The following is an 18,694-nucleotide window of genomic DNA, read 5'->3' as shown; positions in this document are numbered from 1 at the left end:
GAGAATACTAGAAAGAGAAAAAACATAAAGTACAAAAATATTAGAAGAAAATGTACTCAGGAAAAGACACAAGATTCACAAAGCTCAGCAAACCCAAGCAAGATCAATTCAAAGAAATCTCTCCTAGACCCATCGTAATTAGACTTGTGAAAACTATATAGAAAGAATACTGGAAATTGCCAGAGAAAATGGACATATATCATACAGGGGAACAACAATTCGAATGACTATATATTTCTCATCAGAAATCAAGGACAGTAGAAGTTATAAAACGCTGAGGGAAGAGACCTCTCAACTCAGAATTCTATCTCCATTGAAAATATCTTTGACGAATAAAGGTGAAATGAAGAAGCTCTCAGATGAAGGGAACAGAATTCATCAACAGCAGACCTGCTCTAAAAGAAATGCTAAAAGTACTTCAGATGAAGTATTGGGAAAAGATAAATAAAACTGTCCCTGTTCAAAGATGAAATGATGTCTACATAGAAAATCCCATGTACTCTACAGAGAAGTTCCTAGAACTAAATGAGTTTATTAAGGGTTGCAGGATAAAAGGCCAACACACAAAATTCAATAGTACTTCTATTTACTAACAAAGAGCAGTTGGAAACTGAAATTAATACAACAATGCCATTCACGATAGTTTCAAATAATTGCAACAGTCTACCTTTAAGTAATGTCATGCATTTCATGTATGGTATAAGACCCATACAACAGTATACTCTCACTTGCCTCCCCCCAGCTTTTGTGCTATTTTTATTATACATTTAATTTATACATATGTATACACCACTTTGTGTCTATCCAAATTTCTATCCAGTATCATTTTGAGACTTCTTTATATATTCTGGATAGAAGTCTTTTGTTTGATATGTGATTTCCAAGTATTTTCTTCCAGTATAGAACTTGTCTTTTCATTCTCTTAATGTATCTTTCACAGATAAAATGTTTTTAATTTTGATAAAATCTAATTAATTTTTTATTTTATACTTTGTGCTCTTGATGTCGTATTTAAAATTTCTTTGACTAACTTCAGGTCACAGATGTTTTTTCCTATGTTTTCTTTTAAAAGTTTTACAATTTATGTTTCACACTTAAACCTATGATCCATTTAGATTAACTTTTTAAAAAGACTTTTTTTAGAGCAGTTTTGGGTTCACAGAAAAACTAAGAGGAAGATAAAGGAATTTCTCATATATCCCCTGCCCCCACACCTGCATAACTTCCCTCATTATCAACAAGCCCCACCTGAGAGGTACATTTGTTACAACTGATGCATGAACCTATATTGACCTATCATAATCAGTTAAAGTCCATAGGTTACATTATGGTACACTCTGGGTGTTGTACATTCTATGAGTTATGGCAAATTTATAATGACATGTATCCATGATTATAGTATCATACAGAGTGTTCTCACTGCTGTAAAACCCCTCTGTGCTCTGCCTATTCATCCCACTTCCCCAACCCCTGGCAACCAATGATCTTTTTACTGTCTCTGTAGTTTTGCCTCTTCCAGAATGTCATATAGATGGAATCATTCGGTATGTAGCCTTTCCAGATTGGCTACTTAGTAATATGCATGTAAAGCCCCTCCATGTTTTTTCATGACTTGATAGCTCATTTATTTTTAGTGCTGAATAATATTCCATTGTCTTTATGTCCCACATTCATTCACATCATTATTTGTCCATTCACCTTCTAAAGGACATCTTGGCTGCTTCCAAGTTTTGGCTATTATGAGTAAAGCTGCTATAAACATCTATGTGCGGGTTTTTGTGTGGACATAAGTTTTCAGCTTTTTGGGGTAAATGTCAAGGAGCATGATTACTGGATCGTAGGGTAAGAATATGTTTAGTATGGTAAGAAACTGCCAAATTGTGTTCTAAAGTGGCTGTGCCATTTTGCATTTCCACCAGCAATGAATGAGAGTTTCTGCTGCTCCACATCCTCCCCAGTATTTAGTGTTGTCAGTGTTACAGATTTAGGCCATTCTAATAAGTGTGTAGTAGTATCTCGTTGTTTTAATTTGCATTTCCCTGAAGACGTAGATGTGGGCATCTTTTCATATGCTTATTTGCCATCTGTGTATCTTCTTCAGAAAGGTGTCTGTTAAGATCTTTGGTCCATTTTTTAATCAGGTCATTTTTTTTCTTATTGTTGAGTTGTAAGTGTTCTCTGTATGTTTTGGTTAGTAGTATTTTATCAGATGTGGGTTTTGCAAATATTTTCTCCCTGTCCGTGGTTTGTCTTCTCATTCTCTTGAGATTGTCTTTCGCAGAGCAGAAGTTTTTAATTTTAATGAAGTCCATTTTATCAATTATTTCTTTCATGGGTAGTGCCTTTGGTGTGGTATTTATGAAGTAATCATTATACCCAAGGTCTTCTAGGTTTCCTCCTATTTATCTTCTAGGAGTTTTATAGTCTTGCATTTTACATTTTGAGTTAATTGTTGTGGAAGGTGTAGGGTCTGTGTCCAGATTCATCTTTTTGCATATGGATATCTAGTTGTTCCAGGCCATCTTTGAGCATTTGTTGAAAAGGTTATCTTTGCTCCATTGCCTTTGCTCCTTTTTCAGAGATCAATTGATTATATCAATACTTATGTGGGCTCTCTATTCTGTTTTGTTGATCTATTTGTCTATTTTTTTTGCCAGTACCACACTGTCTTGATTACTGTAGCTTTATAGTAAGTTTTGAAGTTAGGTAAAGTCACTCCTCAACTTTTTTCTCCTCCTTCATTTTTGTGTTGTCTATTCTGGATCTTTTGCCTCTCCGCATTAACTTTAGAATAAGCTTGTCAGTATCCACAAAATAACATGCTGGGATTTTGATTGGGATTGATTATGTTGAGTCTGTAGGTCAACTTGTGGAGAACTGATTTCTTAACAATATTGTCTTCCTATCCATGAATGTGGAATACCTCTTCATTTATTTTGTTCTTCTTTGGTTTTGTTCATCAGAGTTTTGTAGTTTTCCTCATATAAATCTTATACATTTTGTTAGATTTATACCTAAGCATTTCATCAGGGGGGGTGCTAATTTTATTTCAAATTCTATCTGTTCATTTCTACTATATAGCAAAACAGTTGACTTTTGTATGTCAACCTTGTATACTGCAACATTGGTTATAATTGCTTATTAGTTCCAGGAGGGTTTTATTGATCCTTTTGGATCTCTACATAGAAAATCATGTCATCTGTGAACAAAGACAGTTTTATTTCTTCCTTTCCAATCTGTATACCTTTTATTTCCTTTTCTGATCTTAATCATTAGCTAGCATTTCCAGTATGATGTTGGAAAGGTGTGGTGAAAGGATATTCTTGCCTTGTATCTGAACTTAGTGGGAAAGCTACAAGTTTCTCAACATTAAGTATGATGTTACCTGTAGGTTTTTTGTAGATGTTCATATCAAGTTGAGGAAGTTCCCTGTATTCCTAGTTTACTGAGAGTTTTTACCATGAGTGGGTGTTGGATTTGTCAAATACTTTTTCTACATTTATTGATATGATAATGTAGTTTCTTTTAACCTGTTGATGTGATGGATTACATTAATGGATTTTTAAAATGTTGAATCAGCCTTGCATTACTGAGATAAATCCCACTTGGTTGAGAATTTTTCCATCTGTGCTTATAAAAGATATTGGTCTGTAGTTTTCTTTTCTTGTAATCTCTTTGTCTGGTTTTGGTATTACAGTAATCTGGCCTCATAGAATGTGTTAGGAAGAATTACCTCTCTTTTGTCCTCTGAAAAAGTTTGTAGAGAATTCTTATAATTTCTTCCTTAAATGTTTGCTAGAGTTCACCAGTGAACCAATGTGGGCCTTCTGCTTTCTATTTTGGAAGGTTATTAATTATTGATTCAATTTATTTAATAGCTAAAGCCCTATTCAGATTGTCTATTTCTTCTTGTGTGAGATTTGGCAAATTGTGTCTTAAGGAATTGTTCCTTTTCATCTAGGTTATTACATTTATGAGCATAGAGTTATTCATAGAACTCTTTGATTATCCTTTTAATATCCATAGGATCTGTAGTGATATACTTTCATTTCTAATGTTAGTTATTTGTGCCATCTGTTTTGCTTTTAATTAGCCTGGCTAAAGACATTGATTTTATTGATCTTTTCAAAAAACTAGCTTTTGGTTTCATTGATTTTTCTCTGTTGATTTCCTGTTTTCAGTCCCACTGATTTCTGCTCTACTTCCTATTATTTCTTCTCTTCTGCTTACTTTAGGTTTTTTGGTTAATTTTTATTGGAGTATAGTTGCTTTACAATGTTGTGTTAGTTTCTGCTGTACAGCAAAGTGAATCAGATGTACATATACATACATCCCCTCTTTTTGGATTTAATTTGTTCTTCTTTTTCTGGTTTCCTAAAGTGGACACTTAGATGATTGATTTTAGTTTTCTTTTTTTCTAATGTATGCATTCAATGCTATAAATTTCCCTCTAAGCACTGCTTTCACTGCATCCCATAAACTGTGATAAGTTATGTTTTCATTTCTATTTAATTCAAAATATATTTGTTTATCTTAAGATTTATTCTTTGACCCATTTGTTATTTAGAAGTGTGCTGTTTATTCTCCACGTATTTTTGGATTTTCCAGTTATAAAGATAACTGTTATTGATTTCTAATTTAATTCCATTGTGGTCTAATAGCAGACATTGTATGATTTATATGATTTCTGTTTTTTTCTGTTTGTTAAGATGTGTTTTATGGCCCAGAATGTGTTCTGTCTTGGTGAATGTACAGTTAATTTTTGTATAAGTTATGAGGTTTATGCTAAAGTTTGTTTTTGCATATGATATCTAGTTGTTGAAACTAGACACTAACACTATTTGTTGAAAAGGTTATCCTTTCTCCACTGAATTTACTTTGTACATCTGTAAAGACCTCAATTGATCATATTTGTGTTGGTATATTTCTGGACTCTCTGTTTTTCTATTGATCTGTCTATCCATTCTTCACTAATACCACATTGTCTTGATTAATGTAGCTTTACAGTAAGTCTTAAAATCATGTTATATGAGCCCTCCGGCTTTGTTCTCTTCTTCAAAATTATTGTGGCTACTTTAGTTCCTTCTTCTTCCCTGTAAGAAACCGAGTCTTAGATAAAATGTAAATATTATACAAAAATATAAATATAATAACATGACTAAAAGATTTTACTCTGTTATTTGTACCTTCTAATATGTTATATTAAAATTGTTCTTGATTAGAGGATCTCCCATATACCTGTCGACTTTCTGGTAAACTCTTTAGCCTCCCTCCAAGGTGCACTGACCTTGCATAGTATTCACTCTGTGGCTTATATGCACTTCAAGAAGAAATATATTAAATTAGGATTAGCAGAGTCCTTTTGTGACAGCGCCTCTGTTGAATGGAGAACAAGAAATAGAAAGGTAACTTTCTGAGTATTACCCTCAATTCTGTGTCTGCACATATCTGACTTTCTCTCCATCTATGTGAGTAGTTCTTCTATGAGATCTGCAGCCTCATAGGCAGGTTCAAGACCACCCTTTTTTCTTAACTAACCTTTTTGCTGATGTTTGACAGATGATTGGGAAGCACTTATAAAATATGCAATATCTTCTATTTTTCAGAAACCTGAATGCCAGTCTAGGTTTGCTTTAGCAATTAAAAAGTAGGAAACTTTTGAGAGGAACTGTTTTAGGATTCCTGAGACGACCTATTTTAGGTCTCCTAGTCCAGTGTGGTAATTGGTTATCCTTCTACCTTCTTTATAAATTCATTCTTTCTTAAATTGGTACTATTCCTTTTCTCCCACTGAGGTAAGACTAATATATAGGGATATAAAGAACCATAAGAAGGATTATGTACAAATATTTCCTATAAATATAGATGTTTTAAACCCTAAAATAATCATAAAAATCTGAGTAAATATAAAGAATAATACTATATAACCAGGAAGAATGTATTCTAATAATTAAAATATGCCTACTATTTTGGAAGCCAAAAATAGAATATTTCTTAACAATATGCCAAAAAAGTGTATTATCGTCTCAGTATATACTTAAAAGTTACTTGGTAAAATTAATTTTTCATTCCTGCTTCTAGTAAGCCAAAAGAGAAAATACTTCTTAATATAATAAAGAGTACCTAGATGAGAAATACTTAATAGTGATAAAATAGAATAATTTCTGTTTAGATCAGAATTATACAAAGGTGGCTATAAAACTTGTATTGCCCTGGAAGTTCTAGCCAATACAATAATATAAGAAAAAATAATACAAATATGGGAGAACGCATAAACTTTATGATTATAAGGTTTGTAATTGTTCACCCATAAAACCCATAAAAATCAACTGAAAAAATAAAGAATTGAGAGTTCAATAATGTACAAAACTCAGTCACTGTAGGGACTTCCTTGGTGGTCCAGTGGTTAAGACTCCACTTTTCCAGTGCAGAGGACGTGGGAGCTAAAATCCCACATGCCGTGTGGTGTGGCCAAAAAAAAAAACCAAAAAGCTCAATTACTATAAATCTTGATACCGACATTAGCTATTTGAAAGATAAAGTGGGGAGGGGGAAACTCATTTGTGATAGCGATGAAAAAGCTCAGAAATTTCTAATAATAAACCTAGAAATTTATGGAACCTTTCTGCAAATGTATTTCCTAGCTAAGATGATTGAGAACTTGTATTTATCTCTTCTATTTCCTGAGACACCAGTAAGATGAGAGTAAATTAATGTTTTTAAAGGTGTAAATCCATAAGAATAAATGGGAGAAGAGTCATCAATATACCTGAGATTTATATACATTTTTGGAAAATGGAAAATGAATGTAGGGTTAGTAACTTACTAGACAGGACAGAGGAAGCTACCACATAGAAAGCACTAAGGGTATTCAAATGAAAAGAGATTGATGTCACAGTACTTTGTAAAAGTTTGGGAATTGGAAGCAACATGAACAGTAAAGAGTGGTGATATGAGGTAGAACTAGAAATGAGGTGGACATTTGAAGCAAGTGCCATATATGGAATATTAGTCCCAGACAAAAGACTGGAGATGAATTCTCTGGAGAAATTCAGCAGAGAAGAGAAGACACAGGAATGTCATGTACTTTGGAAGATTAGATGAGCACTGAAAATGGGACGACTTCAAAGTATAAAAATGGAAAAAGTCGACCTCCTTCCCTGTCCCAGAAGTAGACCACATCTCCCTCCCAGAATACTGAAAGATTCTTCTCTGAAGAAGCTTAATAGTCCCAGAAAAAAGACCTCCAGATACTGACATGAAGTGACACATCCACTTTAGAGAACAGTCTGGCAGTTCCTTAAAAGGTTAAACATAGAATTTGCAATCCCACCCTTAGGTATCGACCCAAGAGAAATGAAAACATATGTTTACTAAAAACACATACATGACTGTTCATAGCAGCACTGTTCACAATAGACAAAAGATAGAAACAATCCAGTGTCTATCATGTGATGAAAGATAAATAAAATGTGGTATATTCATACTGTGGCATATTATTTGGCAAAAAAAGGAATGTAATAGGGAGTGACTGCTAATGGGTAGTTTCTCGGGGGGAGGGAGGCGGGGAATGAAATGTTCTCAAATTAAATTATGGTAGTTGCTCAACCCTGTTAAACTAAAAATCACTGAGCTGAATGCTTTAAATAGGTGTCCTTTTCTGTATGCATATTTTACCTCAATAAAACAGTTTAAAGTTTATAAAGAAGCAATCAGCAACATTGAATGCTGGCGAGACATTATGTAAAACAAGGACTACAAAATGTCCATTGGATTTAGCAGCATGGAAGTCACTGGTGAAATTTGGTGAGTTCAATTTTAGTACAGAAGATGAAAGCCAGGTTGGAAAAAATTGAGAAATGGTGTGGTTATGGAAATGAAAGAATGTCTTAAGTGCTCTTAGTTATCTAGTAAACAGGAAAAGATTGAAGGTTCTAGAGTGGATAGTCAATACTAAAAGGTTCCTAAGAAGCACAAATGGAGTGATTAGCCTTGTCTAAGAGAAGGATCACTTCCTTCAGTGTAAAAGGAGGAAATGATAGGTGCTGAAAGACTTGTGACAAAGTGACGACAGTTTCTCGTTAATGACCTCCTTTCTCTGATGTGGGAAGCAAGGCCATCTGTTTAGCATAAATTGCGAGAAGGGGAAACGAAGAGAGCAGAACAGCTGATTAGAGAAATACAGTAGCTCTGTCAGAAAACGTTTAGCAGGCTTCCCTGGTGGCGCAGTGGTTGAGAGTCCGCCTGCCGATGCAGGGGACATGGGTTCATGCCCCGGTACGGGAAGATCCCACATGCCGCGGAGCGGCTGGACCCGTGAGCCATGGCTGCTGAGCCTGCGCGTCCGGAGCCTGTGCTCCGCAACAAGAGAGGCCACAACAGTGAAAGGCCCGCGTACCGCAAAAAAAAAAGAAAATGTTTAGCACCCATTTAAGGTTAGTGACTAGGAATCTATATTGGATCTGCTCTTTGTTTCTTTCTTGTTTCTTTGATTTTGTTTTATTTACACTGTTTCCCAACTATAATTCACAGAAAAGGCAGACATTTGGATTCATGCAGTATTATGATTTTGCCAGATTTAGGGGAGGGGACAAATATACAGGGGACATGTTTTTAAGAGCTTTGTTAAACGAGTGTTTGGAATGCTGGACCATGAAATTCAAGTTCAATAAGAAGTAAAGGGTTGGGAAGAAGGTAAGCTATTAACGGTCCCACAGGACAGAGATTTGAGCTATCTTGTTCACCACTTCACTCCCAGTTCTTAGAGCAATGATTGTTTGAATTAATGGTTCGTTGAGACCAATGGGCAGAGATAGTGGGAATAGTTGAAAAAACAAGCTTGAGGGTAAGATGTGGGCATCAGGAAGTAGTAGAATGTTTGAATTACTGAATTCAGAAGAGATGCTGTTTAATTGGTCACAAGTTCCTGGATATAAAAAGAAAGCCTTACTGAGAAAGTATTTGACCTGAGAGGTCAAAGAACTAAGTCAGAGTGTTGGTTGAGTGTCATTTATGTAATGTTGACATTAGCAGGGATGATGGTAACAGTTGAAGGAGAAGACTGAATCAGGTGTTATCATCAGTGGTTGAGAGTGAATGGGTAAATAGATGTTACAGATGAAGAGAGGTTGAAGGTGGTAGAGCAGATGACAGAATCCTCAGAGCACTGGGAGTTTAATGAGAGACAGGGAAAATAATGATCAAAAAGCAAAAATGGAAGCAGTGATGATCCAAATACTACCTCTTGGCCCTGAAGTATATAAGGTATATTGAGTATTAACAATTCTCACTGAGAAGGATGTAAGGGAAACATTGATCTCAGGAAAGAATCAAGTTTCAGTTAAAATAGGAGATGGGAAGGGTTGGGAAAAAAAGAGAGTAAAACTATAGAATGTAATAGGGATAGCAGTACTTTGCTAATTTATGATGAATTGGGGTAGAGAATACTCTTTGGGCATTGACTGATTGAAAAAAGGAATGAGAGACGTAGCTGATTTAGTCTCAAAAGACCTTGGACCTAACCTAAGTGTTCTTCAATAGTGGATTGGTTAACTAAATTAAGAGTGCTTCCAGGAGACAAAGTAATCTGAAATCATTAAAAATAATGTTATAAAAAATTGATATGGAAAAAATATTCCCAATATATTAAGTGAAAAAGTAGTTTATACAATCCATATGTATATTATCCTTTTTTATAAAAGAACAAGAAGAATAATTGGATGAGTAATACTTCCATACTGTTTGAAATATATTGTAATTTTTTTAAAGACTAGCTGTCCAAAGATCTAAAAAGCTGCCTATGGAGGAAGGTGCTAAAACTTGAACAATAGAACCATTCATTTTTTCAACAAATATTTAGCTCCTACCTTGGGTCAGATACCATTCTTGGCACTGGAGATAATAACATAAACAAAATAATGACCCTACTCTTGTAACTGTTGAAAGAGAAAAGCGAATAAGATCTGAGAGAAGAGCATCCTAAGCAGAGGATTCAACACACGCACAGGCCCAGAGGCAAGAATCAAGCATACCTGCAGGTTTTTGGCAACCCTGAGCAGCTGCGTTGATGGAGAGGAGTGGGATTTAGAGGGAAAAAAAATAATAGTTCTGTTTTAGATAGTTTGAGATACCTATCGCACATCCAAGTGGAGATATCAGGCAACAGTTGGGTGTGAGTCTGGAGCTCAAGAGCGAGGTTGATGTTAGAGCTATACATTTAGGAGTCGTTAACATATCGCTGTTATTAAAAGTCATGAGAATGAATGGAATCACCTAAGACGTGAGAACTAAAGATTAAGCCCTGGGACATTCCATCATTTAAAAGGTAAGAGAAGAGGAGGGTAATCGGGAGAGGTCTACTGAAATCACCAAAGGTGAAAAAAGAGAGTGGGAAGGGAGAGCTCCTGCATCATGTTTAGCTTTTCATCCAGTGCAGCTTATGCACTGGACCTTGAAATTGTTTCATTTCAAGGTCTTGCCTGGGACTTAAGGGCAGGGTCAGCTACGTAACTTACAAGACCAGTGCAAAATGAAAATCCCTTGTTCAAAAGGTAGAGTGAAAAATGCAGTTAAAGGGACTAAGCTGCAAAGCATTTTCCTTTAAGAAGAAATTTATAAAATAACAGGTGATACATGAGTAATATAAACCTGCAGATAGCAAAAAAAGTATTTTTGATATAATTTTATATAATATAATAAATAGTAATACTTTATTAATGTGATAACTTGGTTGATCATAAGATTTTTCTGGTTCATGTTTTTTCAAATTCATTTATTAGATCATCAAAGTTTATACTTTTAGCAACTTTAAGTGATATACTTAAAAGCAGATTAGTTGCTCTTGGCAAATGAAAGATCACACATAAATTTTGGTAATTTTTAATTTTGAGAAAGATCTTTCTGTTGAGGCAACTGACACTGGAACTGTTAAGGATATTTTATAAGCTGTGACATTTGGATAGATTTCTGATAAATTATTTCAAAATATAAATAGTATATTTTGTATATTATACAAATATAAATAGTATATTTTAGTATATCTAGAACTGATGGTTCTTATGGAACAATTTTTTTCAAAGATTTAACTATTCATACACATAGTTTCATGTATGTATATAAATTTACATTTCTACAATGCCATTTTAATGTTTTCTCTGGCATTTTCTGTAACTTGTAGAGGTCATATGAGAAACCGAAAGTCACCTAATGGTTTGTAGGTAATTCAAAATGCCTATTATGCTTTCTATTACTGTATCTTAAATTACAAAGAAAAAATTAATTTTAAAACTGTATTCCTCATTAATTGGTTCATTTGAAGCTGTATATAAAAACAATGTTCTTTTCCATCAAATGCAACAATCTTTATATTTAATTTCTGTTTCTCAGCCTGTGGATATTTGCTTTGCAATGTTGCAGCAGTTTTTAAAACCAGAGATTCTAAACTCTTTGAAGATTTCTGATAGCTCTTTGATATGCTATATTACAATGTCCATGCGTATGCTTTTATTTTGTAATAATTTACTGACGTTTATTGCCTAAACACTAGCAGTTCTTATCCCAGTGCTCAGGCCAGAGAGCTAATATTTTTGCCTTGGGGATGAGCTCTGCGAAGACAGGCGAGCCAGCCTCCCACGACTGCCACCACCACTGCTGCTTCTGCCACCATCACCATCACTAATCTGGGGCCCTGCACCACCCCAGACTGCTTCTGGCATGAATGTGCATACCAAGCAGGCAGCCAACTGTTTGGCATACACACTGTGCTGTGGGCCAGAACCCACATATACATGCCTGGCATATCTCCTCTATTCACGCACATGCTCCCTTGTCCCATCAGATTTTATTGGGTTGGCCAAAAAGTGCCTTTGGGGTTTTTTTTGTTGTTTTCTTTTTACACCTTTATTGGAGTATAATTGCTTTACAATGGTGTGTTAGTTTCTGCTTTATAACAAAGTGAATCAGTTATACATATGTTCCCATATCTTCCCTCTTGCATCTCCCTCCCTCACATCCTCCCTATCCCACCCCTCTAAGTGGTAACAAAGCACCCAGCTGATCTCCCTGTGCTATGCAGCTGCTTCCCACTATCTATTTTGCGTTTGGTAGTGTATATATGTCCATGCCACAGTCTCACTTTGTCACAGCTTACCCTTCCCCTTCCCCATATCCTCAAGTCCATTCTCTATTAGGTCTGTGTCTTTATTCCTGTCTTACCCCTAGGTTCTTCATGACATTGTTTTTTCTTAAATTCCATATATATGTGTTAGCATACAGTATTTGTCTTTTTCTTTCTGACTTACTTCACTCTGTATGACAGACTCTACATCCATCCACCTCATTACAAGTAGCTCAATTTCGTTTTTTTATGGCTGAGTAATATTCCATTGTATATATGTGCCACATCTTCTTTATCCATTCATCTGTTGATGGACACTTAGGTTGTTTCCATCTCCTGGCTATTGTAAATAGGGCTGCAATGAACATTGTACATGACTCTTTTTGAATTATGGTTTTCTCAGGGTGTATGCCCAGTAGTTGGATTGCTGGGTCGTATGGTAATTTTATTTTTAGTTTTTTAAGGAACCTCCATACTGTTCTCCATAGTGGCTGTACCAATTTACATTCCCACCAACAGTGCAAGAGTGTTCCCTTTTCTCCACACCCTCTCCAGCATTTATTGTTTCTAGATTTTTTGATGATGGCCATTCTGACTGCTGTAAGATGATATCTCATTGTAGTTTTGATTTGCATTTCTCTAATGATAAATGATGTTGAGCATTCATTCATGTGTTTGTTGGCAGTCTGTATATCTTCTTTGGAGAAATGTCTATTTAGGTCTTCTGCCCATTTTTGGATTGGGTTGTTTGTTTTTTTGTTATTGAGCTGCATGAGCTGCTGGTAAATTTTGGAGATTAATCCTTTGTCAGTTGCTTCATTTGCAAATATTTTCTCCCATTCTAAGGGTTGTCTTCTGGTCTTGTTTAAGGTTTCCTTTGCTGTGCAAAAGTTTTTAAGTTTCATTAGGTCCCATTTGTTTATTTTTGTTTTTATTTCCATTTCTCTAGGAGGTGGGTCAAAAAGGATCTTGCTGCGATTTATGTCATAGAGTGTTCTGCCTGTTTTCCTCTAAGAGTTTGATAGTTTCTGGCCTTACATTTAAGTCTTTAATCCATTTTGAGCTTATTTTTGTGTGTGGTGTTAGGGAGCGATCTAATCTCATACTTTTACATGTACCTGTCCAGTGTTCCCAGCACCACTCATTGAAGAGGCTGTCCTTCCTCCACTGTACATGCCTGCCTCCTTTATCAAAGATAAGGTGACCATATGTGCGTGGGTTTATCTCTGGGCTTTCTATCCTGTTCCATTGACCTATCTTTCTGTTTTTGTGCCAGTACCATACTGTCTTGATTATTGTAGCTTTGTAGTATAGTCTGAAGTCAGGGAGCGTGATTCCTCCAGCTCTGTTTTTCATTCTCAAGCTTGCTTTGGCTATTCGGAGTCTTTTGTGTTTCCATACAAATTGTGAACTTTTTTGTTCTACCTCTGTGAAAAATGCCAGTGGTAGTTTGATAGGGACTGCATTGAATCTGTAGATTGCATTGGGTAGTAGAGTCGTTTTCACAATGTTCATTCTTCCAATCCAAGAACATGGTATATCTCTCCATCTATTTGTATCATCTTTAATTTCCTTCATCAGTGTCTTATAATATTCTGCATACAGGTCTTTTGTCTCCTTAGGTAGGTTTATTCCTAGATATTTTTTTTCTTTTGGTTGCAGTGGTAAATGGGAGTGTTTTCTTGATTTCACTTTCAGATTTTTCATCATTAGTGTATAGGAATGCCAGAGATTTCTGTGCATTAATTTTGTATCCTGCTACTTTACCAAATTCATTGATTAGCTCTAGTAGTTTTCTGGTAGCATATTTAGGATTCTCTATGTGTAGTATCATGTCATCTGCAAACAGTGACAGCTTTACTTCTTCTTTTCCGATTTGGATTGCTTTTATTTCCTTTTCTTCTCTGATTGCTGTGGCTAAAACTTCCAAAGCTATGTTGAATAAGAGTGGTGAGAGTGGGCAACCTTGTCTTGTTCCTGATCTTAGTGGAAATGCTTTCAGTTTTTCATCATTGAGGACGATGTTGGCTGTGGGTTTGTCATATATGGCCTTTATTATGTTGAGGAAATTTCCCTCTATGCCTACTTTCTGCAGGGTTTTTATCATAAATGGGTGTTGAATTTTGTCAAAAGCTTTCTCTGCATCTATTGAGAGGACCATGTGGTTTGTCTCCTTCAATTTGTTAATATGGTGTATCACATTGATTGATTTGCATATATTGAAGAATCCCTGCATTCCTGGAATAAACCCCACTTGATCATGGTGCATGATCTTTTTAATGTGCTGTTGGATTCTGTTTGCTAGTATTTTGTTGAGGATTTTTGCATCTGTGTTCATCAGTGATATTGGCCTGTAGTTTTCTTTCTTTGTGACATCCTTGTCTGGTCTTGGTATCAGGGTGATGGTGGCCTCGTAGAATGAGTTTGGGAGTGTTTCTCCCTCTGCTATATTTTGGAAGAGTTTGAGGATAGGTGTTAGCTCTTCTCTAAATGTTTGATAGAATTCGCCTGTGAAGCCATCTGGTCCTGGGCTTTTGTTTGTTGGAAGATTTTTAATCACAGTTTCAATTTCAGTGCTTGTGATTCGTCTATTCATATTTTCTATTTCTTCTTGATTCAGTCTTGGCAGGTTGTGCCTTTCTAAGAATTTGTCCATTTCTTCCAGGTTGTCCATTTTATTGGCATAGAGTTGCTGTAGTAATCTCTCATGATCTTTTGTATTTCTGCAGTGTCCATTGTTACTTCTCCTTTTTCATTTCTAATTCTATTGATTTGAGTCCTCTCCCTTTTTTTCTTGATGAGTCTGGCTAATGGTTTATCAATTTTGTTTACCTTCTCAAAGAACCAGCTTTTACTTTTATTGATCTTTGCTATCATTTCCTTCATTTCTTTTTCATTTATTTCTGATCTGATTTTTATGATTTCCTTCCTTCTGCTAACTTTGGGGTATTTTTGTTCTTCTTCTAATTGCTTTAGGTGCAAGTTTAGGTTGTTTATTCGAGATGTTTCCTGTTTCTTAAGGTAGGATTGTATTGCTATAAACTTCCCTCTTAGCACTGCCTTTGCTGCATCGCATAGGTTTTGGGTCATTGTGTCTCCATTGTCATTTGTTTCTAGGTATTTTTTGATTTCCTCTTTGATTTCTTCAGTGATAACCTCGTTATTAAGTAGTGTATTGTTTAGCCTCCATGTGTTTGTATTTTTTACAGATCTTTTCCTGTAATTGATATCTAGTCTCATAGCATTGTGGTTGGAAAAGATACTTGATACAATTTCCATTTTCTTAAATTTCCGAAAGCTTGATTTGTGACCCAAGATATGATCTATCCTGGAGAATGTTCCATGAGCACTTGAGAAAAATGTGTATTCTGTTGTTTTTGGATGGAATGTCCTATAAATATCAATTAAGTCCAACTTGTTTAATGTATCATTTAAAGCTTGTGTTTCCTTATTTATTTTCTTTTTGGATGATCTGTCCATTGGTGAAAATGGGGTGTTAAAGTCCCATGAATGTGTTACTGTTGATTTCCCCTTTTATGGCTGTTAGTATTTGCCTTATGTATTGAGCTGCTCCTATGTTGGGTGTATAAATATTTACCATTGTTATATCTTCTTCTTGGATCGATGCCTTGATCATTATGTAGTGTCCTTCTTTGTCTCTTCTAATAGTCTTTATTTTAAAGTCTATTTTGTCTGATATGAGAATTCCTACTCCAGCTTTCTTTTGGTTTCCATTTGCATGGAATATCTTTTTCCATCCCCTCACTTTCAGTCTGTATGTGTCTCTAGGTCTGAAGTGGGTCTCTTGTAGACAACATATATATGGGTCTTGTTTTTGTATCCATTCAGCCAGTCTGTGTCTTTTGGTGGGAGCATTTAATCTATTTACATTTAAGGTAATTATCAATATGTATGTTCCTATTCCCATTTTCTTAATTGCTTTGGGTTTGTTATTGTAGGTCTTTTCCTTCTCTTGTGTTCCTTGCCTAGAGAAGTTCCTTTAGCATTTGTTGTAAAGCTGGTTTGGTGGTGCTGAACTCTCTCGGCTTTTGCTTGTCTGTAAAGGTTTTAATTTCTCCATCAAATCTGAATGAGATCCTTGCTGGGTAGAGTAATCTTGGTTGTAGGTTTTTCTCCTTCATCACTTTAAATATGTCCTGCCGGTCCCTTCTGGCTTGCAGAGTTTCTGCTGAAAGATCAGCTGTTAACCAGGAAACAAAGAGGGAAGAAAAAGTCTCTTGCCTCTTTGGCAGGTCCGACTTTTTCCCGGACTCCCTCCTGGCTAGCCGTGGTGCACTAACCCCTGCCGGCTGTTTTCATGCTGCCAGGCCTCTCCCTGCACTCCGACCCGAAGCCCGAGCCTCAGCTCCCAGCCCCGCCCGCCCCGGTGGGTGAGCAGCCCCGCCTCTCAGGCCTGTGAGTGTCGGTCGGCACCGATCCTCTATGCGGGAATCTCTCCGCTTTGCCCTTCACACCCCTGTTTCTGCGCTCTCTTCCGCGGCCCCAAAGCTCCCCCCTCCGCCAGCCGCAGTCTCCGCCTGCAAAGGGGCTTCCTAGTGTGTGGAAACCTTTCCTCCTCCTCAGCTCCCTCCCACTGATGCAGGTCCCGTCCCTATTCTTTTGTCTCTGTTTATTCTTTTTTTCTTTTGCCCTACCCAGGTACGTGGGGAGTTTCTTGCCTTTTGGGAGGTCTGAGGTCTTTTGCCAGCATTCAGTAGCTGTTCTGTAGGAGTTGTTCCACGTGTAGATGTATTTCTGATGTATCTGTGGGGAGGAAGGTGATCTCTGCGTCTTACTCTTCCACCGTCTTCCCCCTCTCCGCTGCCTTTGGTTTTTAAGTAAAGATAAAAGACACATTTTTCATTTTCACCAAGAACTTTATTGAACAACATATTTACCTTTCTGTTCCATTACCTTCTGCCATTCTTCATAATTCCATCTTCCCAAAACTTTTTATCTTTTTGAGCATAGAACTGTTCCAGGTGCCTCTTACAGTCTTCCAGGGAACTGAAATATTTTCCATTACGACAAATGAATCAGAACTTCCCAGCCAAGCTGTAGCAGTTTTTGCCTGGTCTTCAAAGAAACATGCAGTCTTGCGTTATCCTGATGGAAGATTATGCATCTTCTGTTGACTAATTCCGGACACTTTTTGTCGAGTGCTGCTTTCGGTTGGTCTAAGTGGGAGCAGTACTTGTTGGAATCAATTGTTTGGATTTCCTGAAGGAGCTCATAATAGAGGACTCCCTTCCAATCCCACCATATACACAACATCACCTTCTTTGGGTGAAAACCGGTCTTTGTTGTGGTTGGTGGTGGTTCATTTCGTTTGAGTACTTATCACATGTTAATTTATACCAACTCATTAATTTAATCCTAGCAGGATTTCTGTCGGTCCCTTACGCATGACAAAGTGAGCTGAGAGACTGAATAACTTTCCCTAAGTCACAGAGCTTGCACTTGGTAGAGCAGAGATTTCAGCCAAGTCTGTCTGGCTGCAAAGAAGTTGAGAGGCAGTATAGTGTCCTGTGTACAAGGGCTGGAAGCAAATGACCTGGGTTCAAATCCTGACCCTGCCGTGTAGTGTCTTCTTCTTGCTAGGCGCGTTACTTCTCTGAGCCTTGCTTTCTTCGTGTATATACAGGGTACTACAGGACCTACCTCATAGGATTATGTAGAGGGTTAAATGAAAGTGAGATACATGTAAAGCATTGAGAACAGTGCCTGATGCTTTGGTAAGCCTGCGATAAATGTTGCTACTAATATTGTTATTGTTATCATGATTACTTTGTCCACCCCACGGTCTGTCTTCACAGGTTAGAAAAGAATGTTAGTAGTCAGCAGAAAAGAAGAGCTTAGAGACAGACAGACAGCAGAGCCCCTCTGAACTTCCCTAAAGTTCCCCTAGAAGGCCCTCCTGCATATGATGTGATCTGTGGTCTGATTCTTGCCCTGGGCAGCCCATCTCTGTGGGCTTTTTGGATTTTAATGTTTTACTGATCTGATCATTCTCTGTCTGGGTTGTATGTGTTAACAGGTATGAGACATCTCTGTTGGATTTGGTTCAATCTCTGAGTCCCAAGACTGCCTCCAAACCGCGGCCCCATTGCTCCAGAGAAGCTGGGTCATGGCACCACAGTACTTGCCTACTCAGTCCTCTGAAATCAACCTGGAACAAGACCGGGGCAGGCAGGACCCCTGAAGACCTGGAGGAGGATCAAATTCTGGAAGATATCTTTTTCATTTGACACTGAAGCACATGCTGCAAAATTTCCGTCAGAAATGAGTGGGTGTTTTTATATACTGATCCAGGATTTTTAGTTATTTGACTGCAACGTAATTGTGTCTCTCCTTTCACAGGGAGGGACCTATCTCACTAGCACCCTGTTACGTGTCGAATATAGAAATCATTCTAACAACCCAGGGTGTTTCTGATCAGACCAATCAGTAGATAACACATTAAGGACGGATGGGGGTGGAGGACAGTAGCTTTTCTATGCCAAGCAGAGATTAGAACATTAACATAGGACACTTTCTGCATGGCAGAGGCCTTTGCATACTCAGCCTCATTCAAGAGTG

The 18,694-nt window shown here is 36.9% G+C and overlaps 1 protein-coding gene across 2 annotated transcripts in view; it reads left to right on the top strand.

Annotated features, from left to right (window-relative positions):
- The window catches only part of KIAA1328 (KIAA1328 ortholog), a 380,212-nt gene extending 361,849 nt beyond the window's left edge, over nucleotides 1–18,363 (top strand). For both annotated transcript variants that reach the window (XM_065890102.1, XM_065890101.1), the window contains exon 10: nucleotides 18,153–18,363. In XM_065890102.1, coding sequence (XP_065746174.1) covers nucleotides 18,153–18,363 — 211 coding nt within the window. The remainder of the gene's footprint in view (nucleotides 1–18,152) is intronic.
- Nucleotides 18,364–18,694: the final 331 nt, after the last annotated feature.

Source organism: Phocoena phocoena, chromosome 13, assembly GCF_963924675.1.
Source record: "Phocoena phocoena chromosome 13, mPhoPho1.1, whole genome shotgun sequence".
Taxonomy (NCBI): Eukaryota; Metazoa; Chordata; class Mammalia; order Artiodactyla; family Phocoenidae; genus Phocoena; species Phocoena phocoena.
Note: the sequence above shows the minus strand (reverse complement) of the source record. Positions and strands in the feature narration are given on the sequence as shown.